This window comes from Hevea brasiliensis, chromosome 13, assembly GCF_030052815.1.
Source record: "Hevea brasiliensis isolate MT/VB/25A 57/8 chromosome 13, ASM3005281v1, whole genome shotgun sequence".
NCBI classification, from domain to species: Eukaryota; Viridiplantae; Streptophyta; class Magnoliopsida; order Malpighiales; family Euphorbiaceae; genus Hevea; species Hevea brasiliensis.
The window spans coordinates 27,078,148-27,086,827 of record NC_079505.1 but is presented as its reverse complement, the minus strand read 5'-3'; the positions used below and the strand labels follow the sequence as shown (position 1 = coordinate 27,086,827).

The 8,680-nt window shown below is 34.6% G+C and overlaps 1 protein-coding gene across 1 annotated transcript; it reads left to right on the top strand.

The window, feature by feature from the left end:
* The first annotated feature begins 3,273 nt into the window (after positions 1 to 3,273).
* LOC131171870 (uncharacterized) lies at positions 3,274 to 6,056 on the top strand. The gene is made up of 3 exons (XM_058131971.1): positions 3,274 to 3,483; positions 3,579 to 3,752; positions 5,553 to 6,056. Exons 1-3 carry the CDS (start codon positions 3,350 to 3,352, stop codon positions 5,788 to 5,790), a joined length of 546 nt encoding a protein of 181 aa, XP_057987954.1. The 5' UTR covers positions 3,274 to 3,349; the 3' UTR covers positions 5,791 to 6,056.
* Positions 6,057 to 8,680: the final 2,624 nt, after the last annotated feature.

Sequence of the window (8,680 nt, the reverse complement as noted above, 5' to 3'; positions counted from 1 at the left end):
TTATGGCTGATCCTTGGTGTAATCCAATTGAGATCGGAAAATCTCTTGTGTCCCCTCCCACTGTGCATACAATAGTAGTTGCTCCTTCATACATATCTTTCAATACTTGTATGTACCTAATAGATACCCTCTTTTGTTCTAACGCATTCCATAAGACCTCTCTTGGAACACTATCATAAGCCTTCTCCAAATCAATAAAAACCATGTGTAGATCTTTCTTCCCATCTCTATATTTCTCCATCAAGCTTCTAATGAGAAAGATCGCTTCCATAGTTGAACGACCAGGCATGAAACCAAATTGATTGAGAGAGATAGAAGTATCATGACGTAGTCGATGCTCCACAACTCTCTCCCACAACTTCATAGTATGGCTCATGAGTTTAATTCCCCTATAGTTTGAGCAACTCTGTATGTCTCCCTTATTTTTAAAAATAGGTACTAAAATACTCTTCCTCCATTCATCATGCATTTTCTTTGAGTTTAGAATCTTATTAAATAATTTAGTTAACCATGCCACTCCCATATCTCCCAAATACTTCCACACTTCAATTGGTATTTCATCGGGTCCACAGGCTTTACCTACTTTCATTCTCTTAAGTGCTTCCTTTACTTCTAAAGATCTAATCCTTCTAGTATAATTTACATTCTTTTCTATTGTTCTATAATCTATATTCACGCTATTTCCATTTTGACTATTATTAAAGAGATCATTAAAATAATTTCTCCATCTTTCTTTAATGTCCTCATCTTTCACCAACACTTTTCCTTCTTTATCCTTAATGCACCTAACTTGATTGAGATCTTGACATTTCCTTTCTCTACTCCTTGCTAATCTATAAATATCTTTCTCCCTTCTTTAGTTCCAAGTTTCTCATATAACTTTTCAAAGGCACGTGCTCTTGCTTGGCTAATCGCCTTTTTGCCTCTTTCTTTGCTATCTTGTCTTGTTCATATGCCTCATTATTATCACATTTTGGTAATTTCTTATACCATTCGGTTTTTCTCTTCTCTGCCTTTTGTACTTCCTCATTCCACCACCATCTCTCTTTTGAGGGTGGTCCATGTCCTTTAGACTCCCCAAGTACTTTTCTAGCTACTTCTCTAATCTTTGATGCCATCTGTATCCACATATCATTGGCCTCCATATCTAGCTTCCATACTTGGACTCAAGAAGCTCATTTTTGAACTTCACTTGCTTTACTCCTTTGAACTCCCACCACTTTGTTTGAGCTACACTATTTCTTCCGACCTTACTTGAATTGTTCCTAAACTTGACATCCAAGACCACCAACCTATGTTGACTTGTTAAAGCCTCTCTGGAATGACCTTGCAATCCTTGCATAGAGCTCTATTTGTCTTCTGGTTAAGAGGAAGTCGATTTGGCTTCTATGTTGAACACTTTTGAAAGTCACTAAATGTGACTAACTATTAATAAAGTAGGTATTTGATAGTATTACGTCGTATGCCATAGCAAAATCCAGGATGCTTTTCCCTCCTCATTTCATTGCCAAAACCAAAACCTCCATGAACATTCTCATAACCTTGCCTATCACTTCCTACATGTCCATTCAAATCTCCACCAATGAAAATATTCTCTTCATTCGGTATGCTTTGCATTAAATCATTCATATCTTCCCAAAACCTTTGTTTACTCTCCTTTGTCTAGTCCTATTTGTGGGGCATAAGCACTAACTATATTTATTGTTTCTCCGTCTAGTACTAGCTTTACTAGTATAATTCTATCTCCTACTCTTTTCACATTTACTCTGCGTCTTTCAATGTCACATCTATGATTATACCCACTCAGTTCTTGTTTCTCTCCTTTCCAGGTAAACCACAATTTATACCCTGAATTACCCACTTCCTTACTTTTCTCTCCTACCCATTTAGTCTCCTGAATGCAAGCAATATTCACCCTTCTCCTTTCCAAGGTATCCACAAGCTCCATTAATTTTCCTGTAAGTGATCCAACATTCCAAGTACCAACCCTGATCCTCCTCCTATCCTGCTCCTTCCTAATTGGTCTCCTTCTATGATATCTTCTATTATTTTCTATGTCTATCTTGTGTTCTGTTCCACTATTTGTTCTATTATCTGTCTTATGGACTAACTTCTTTACCCACACCCGTCCATGATGTGGGAACCCTTGCTCACTTAACACCACACTGGCGCGGGCATGGCGTCGCTTTCGGTGAACGCCCTACACCTTGCATATTTATCACTACACAGACTCCGATGTAGCGCGTCGTTAGTAGAGGACGCCCCAACGTTTATATCATTTGAATCCATATCATAGGGTGTGACGAAATTTTTACGCTGGTTGTCACCTACCGCAACCCTCCTCCTTCATCCGGGCTTGGGACCGGCTAAGCACAAACTACTTAGGCGGAGTTTGACTTAGAATTTGTAGTTAAAATTTAATTTTAAAATAAAAATAAAAATTAAATTTATATTAATTATGTTTTGTAAATTAAATAAATTTATAAGAATATTTTTATTTGTCAAAAGTTTACCCCTCATTCGTATAAAAAAATATTAAGATGTACATAGGTTAAAGAAACTTGTTTGAATTAAAATTCGACATTGTAGCTATTTTATAATTAATTTTTATATTGTATTGACACCTCTTTGACTTAGAATTCTATATTGTAGTTAAAATTTAATTTTAAAATAAAAATAAAAATTAAATTTATATTAATTATGCTTTTTAAATTATATAAATTTATAAGAATATTTTTATCTGTCAAAAATTCACCCCTCATTCCTACATTGTAGATATTATAGATAAATAGATTAGAATAATATAACTATTTACTTAGTAAAAAAGTTAGTTTCAAAATAAGTACTTAAATTAATAAATTATAAATAAATGATATCTAATTACTTATTATTTCTTATTTATTTTAAGGGTTCTTTTTAATATAAATTAAATTAAATATCATCTTTATCTTATTAGATCATTATTTAGAGATCTAATTAAAGTTAAAAATATAAAAATTTCAACGAAAATTGTTTAATATATGAAGTTTAATTTAAATATTATTAAAAATATAATAATGAATAAATAAATAGTTATAAACCCTAGTGATTTTTAAGTAATTCACCCGTTTATATATGCTATAGATATTTTCGTACTCGATGGAGGAGATATGTTGCTATTCTTGAAACTTTCCAACCATTATGGTTGCTCCACGTGGCGAAATCCCACTCACGAAAAGGATAAACCCATAACGTAGTTAAGAACTGAAGTCTGAACCTCAAGAATGAGAAGTCTCATTGTCACTGCTTTGCAAATAAACCATAAACAGAAACAACATAACATAGTTCAATCTAAGGTAAGAATTCCAACATGTCCATAGCACCATCCCAGCAAAGCTTCCTAATCAACTCCCTCACACCGTTAACCCAAAAGCCGAAAACAAGATTAGCAATCTCCACCATCTCATGCAGGCACTTGCAAGATGACCATAATGATTCTTGCAGGTAATTTTATGGTTGATCATGTCAGTTTATTGGATTCTTTTACTTGGGATTGTTTTGTGACTAAAGATTGTTTGCTGGGGATCTGAATTTGGCAGGACAAAGAGTGAAAACCAATTGGCAAAGCTTGCAATAGTGACACTAGCAGCTGGGGTGCTTACGCTTGGTTCTGTTGGTGATGCATCAGCTGCTAAATCTGGTGGTAGAGTTGGTGGTCAAGCTTTCAGGTCATCAGCTCCTAGGTCATCCCCTAGAATCAATAACAACTCGAGGTATATAGACAAGTTTTTAATTGCATTATTTTAGTGATTATTTTCTTTCAAGCCTTATGTTTAGGGTACCCACTATTGTCTATTTGATTGAATTGATAGAAAGAAAAACTTGGAAATTTAGAAACAGATGTAACTTTCGACGACAGGCACACTGATACATGCCTTGGCTGAATACTTCCAGGAGAACACAATCTGATTCAGCCATGGAGGATGGATCGTCCACTCAACCAAGCTCAAGCATAACAAATCATTCACAAACAACTCAAATTCCAACCAAATAGACAGCCCTTTGAATGAAGAAAACTTTCATTAACATTAGAAAATAGAAAGGATAGGTTACAAGATGTCAATGGTACTTGAAACACAAAAGCAACTTGTGCTGGAGTTTCTCAAGTATAAGCCTAAGATATTACAAGTGACAAACTTGTAATAAATCTAAGTTCTAGGTGGAACTTAGCAAAGAACATAACCTCACTTAAGAGTATTTGAGCTTAAGCTCTTACAAACTCTCTCTAATGGAGTTCCAAAAGACATAAAATCTGATCTAAAAAAAATGACAAAATGAAGATGAAAGTGTTTATATAGCTGTTTGGCCAAGCATGGCAAATGCCTAATAGTCCATGCTTGGCTGGTTAATACATAACACTTTTTCTTAAGTGTTTGAATGACTTAACTATAAAAGGAAGGCCTCCAAAATCAGATTTTTTGCCCCAATGTCTGCCATTTCTTCTCCCAAAGTCTGCCATTATCTTGTAATCAGATTTAGAGCTTTAGCTTTTACTAAAAATGCAAAAAGTTGGACAAAGACATTCCACACTCATCACTTGTACAATGGATAATGACTTAAACCAAAGTGGTAAGTGAGCATGCCACCACATAATCCAAGTGTGCTGCCACCTAATCTAAGCTGCCACATCACCATCCACATGGCATGCCAAGTCAGCAAGCTCCCAAATAGCTTCCTCCCAACTTGGTCGAGGTACGATCTCCTTGAATGTGTAGTTGCAATATTGCGAAGCACTCCAATTGACTCCCTATAGTGTTGGCCGATTGTGCTAGGGCTTCCTGCTCAATGATTAGTGCTTGCAAAGCTTTGGCTCTTGACCTTGTTATGGCTCCTTTGAATTATGGTGCTTCAAGATCCACCATGATGTCCTCATCACACAAATTATGTAGATCCTACACTGAGAGAATATGAGAACAAAAGACCAATGAAAGGTGTTTGAGTGGTCTCTAGGGGCTGTGAAATCTCGAGTTCTTTAGAGCCAATTATACGGAAAAAAGGAATAAAAAAAAAAAAAAAAGGAGGAGGGGGAGAGGGAGGGCAAATCCTTGTATAGCAAAATTTCTGGTTTGCTGCAGCAAATGCAATGATAAAAAGAGACAAAGGTATATTGCATTTAAAAGAATGCAAGGATGATACTAGAGTATCATACTATTATACTAGAGTATCATGCTATGCGTGAAAAACTTGATAACAGGTAAATCATTAAAATTGATAGCAATTAAAAATATCGTGGATCCATAGAGAATCTTGTTAATACAATCCCAAGTAAGATTATAGGCTAAAGAAAAGCTTCCAAGTACTGTTAATCTATTGCTTGAGCCCATGCAGTACAACTAGGATACCCTGCAGAAAATATATATTCTCTTTTTTATGCTTAATAGAATAGAAATTAGAATTATCTGCTTTCTGGGACAAGCATTAAGAAAGTTCAATCAATATAGCTCTGTGTTAAGCACTTTTAGATGTAAGATGACCTGTATTTGTGTTGCTCTAATTTGGTGCATCTTTTATAGGACCAATATATATGTCAATCCACCAGTTGCTCCACCTTTAGTTGGTGGATATGGGTATGGTTTTGGTGTGCCATTCTATGGTGGCTGGGGCTGGTCGCCATTTTCGTTCTTTGCACCAGGTCCTAGTGTTGCCATTGTTGGAGGTGGATTCGAAACCTTGGCACTCTTTTTGTTTCTTGGTGCTGTCGCTGCTGTGATCAGAAGATTCAATGGATCAAGAGATGAAGATGAGTACTAATGATCGGAAATACTTTTTGATGATTGAATATCAAACAATACAGATATATAATATTTGACCATAACACATTCTAAGCTGGCCATTATTGTAATATAATTTAAGTATGATAAGAGAAACAAAATTTCAAAATTTCTAGGATTGCAGTAGTTGATTCTTACATATTATGATTAATTGATATCGTTGCAGATAGACTCTGAACGGTGATGAATTTGTGAAAGTAAGGATTAAGGAAAGGGCATTTGTCATAACTGATAAATTTATACTGTGATATTTCAGATAATAGAATGCAGAAAGATTCAGTTGCTTCAGTTGCATGAGGCTCCAGCTGAATTGACAGAGGATTATGAAAATATGCTATGTGCAAACCCATAAACATGGTTTGGAACATATTGTAAGAAATTTTCATGTAGTAGAATACAAGAAAGAGCTCTTTTAAAACTGAAACATGGTTGGTGAAGTTTCCATTTGCACCAGAGGACAAGAGTTTCTTTGTGAAAGATTATTGAGATTGGATAGTCTGTGTTATGTAAGAATATCAGATATTCCAGTCAAGTAATTCCCCATTTATTGATGGAGACGACAATAAGATTGAATAGTTCTAGCTCTTTGATAATTATTGATCAATCTTTTTCTGCAGTTTTTTCCATAAATTGCTGAGTTTTATCAGCAGCTTTATCAAGCAGTCTTTAATTCCATGGAAAGACGTGCCATTCCTTATTCTTACACTTGAAACCTTCCATATTCCCTATTTCAGTTCTCTCTTTTAATAGATGAACATTCAATTTCATCAACTCCAAGCAATTCAGATCCCCTCCTAACAGTTTGATAAACCATTAGTTTATCCTGCCCAGAAAAGTTGAAAACAAATATGAAATCATTTCATTGCCATCAACTGAAGTATACGAACAAAGAATATGTCAGGTCAGGAAACTAACAATTTCCCAGATAAGAAATTGATCTTACAACCAAAATCAAACTCTTTACTGAAGAATATGGATTCTCTATGATAACATGCTAAAATTCTAATTTTCCCCCCTTCTATAAATGATGGTTCTCACCATTTCTTTGTCAATCTATCAGGTGTACAGCAGCAATGGCAGGCATCTTATCCCTCAACTTTTGTGTCAGAGCAACGCGAACAGTCATAACCTCAGCTGCAGGTCCACTAAGCCTGACCTTGACAACATAATTATTGATTTGAACAAGCTCAAGCACTCCACCTTCTTTCCCAGCAAGATACGGTCTAATCTCAGCAAGAACCTATAAGTTGTGAATTTGAGGCCTTTAATTGGAGTGGCATACACCTTCCAGCTTTTATACATAACTAGAGCCGGGCCTGCATTTTGTTGCGGCTCAATAGAATTGCGAATGGTATGTGAGCCCAATAGCATTATCATCTCTCAGCGATTTGTAACAGTTGTTTCTAATATTCAATGCATAATAATTCTTAAGTGCTTAGGGGGGATGCGAGGAGATTGAATTTTTCTCTGATGCCACACTCTTCTTTTTTCCTTATCGAATAATGCTTTGTGCTTCTTCATGGAAGTGTTGATGGTTGCTTTGCACATTTTTATCTGTAAAAAAATCACACATATGACATTACCATCATAAACAAACAATTTAGGTCAAGAAAGTTGTATATAATCTTTGGCATATGAGGGAAAAAAGCATAACTAATTAATAAGATGAGCTAGGCAGACAACTAAAGCTTAAACAAGGGCTTCTATTAATCAGTTGTACGTGTACAGAAAATAGACTGGCGTAATTCTATCCCAAAAGCTAGTTAGGGGAAAATGTTTGTTCAAGTTTTATATATAGCACAAAGTTTTTATACCAAACCAATTTGGGACAACACTCCCCCCTCACATCCGCATGAGCATCTAAATGCAAGCAAAAATATTTGCCAATGACCTAGCATGTAGACAAAATAAATTGGATCTAATTCTACCCTAAAAGTTAGATCAAGAGGAGAAGGTTTGTCCGACTCTTCTATTTAGCACAAAATTCTTATCCCAAACCAATGTGGGACAACATTAAGAAAGTTAATGTACAAAGGCCACAAAAAAACTCATCAAAAGCAAAGTTCTTTACCTCTTCTTTTGCCTTTAAAAAAATGGAGCTTTTTCGCATGAGGTTTAGTGCTCATCAAGAAGGCCGCAAAAGAGAATACGTAGCTAGTGCAAAACAAAAAAACTATATGCATTAAAAATCAGCAAATCAGAATCTATGTTGATGACTCCTACATAAATGGATCCAACCAAAAAACAAAAGGAAATGTGGATCAAAAGTTTAAAAGCAGCAGTAACACAACCTTTATTACATGATTTTAAGCATGTTGGGCAAAAGCTAAAATAAGCGAGCATGCTATTTGACGCCAACCCAAGCAAATTCTGTTGAAACAGCAAGAACACAATCATTCGTAAGACAAATTAAGGAATAAAAGCATGTAAAACAGTAATGTATTATAAATAAACATTTGCCATAATTTGTCAGTAAATCAGGGAGATCTCTACACATCTTGCCTCATTTATAAGACAATCTCTTAAAAGTCTTCAAAAAAAAAAAAATAATAATAATATCCAGCATTTTACAAAAGCTTAGCATTACAAAAATCCTATAATGCCAAATAGCTTAGCTCATTTATGAACACAAAATTTCTTAAAAATCTCCAGAAAAATCCACTAATAACCAGCATTTATATAAAAGCTTAGCATTACTGAAATCCATCTCTTGTTTTTTTTTTTTTTTTTTTTTTTTATTCCTATCAAAATAAAAATACTACTTCTGTTAGAATTCTTTATTCTTTCTCTATGTATATACAAATTTGTAATTAATAAAATTAATAATAAAAAATTAATTTAATAATAATAATTTTTTATTTAGAATAAGT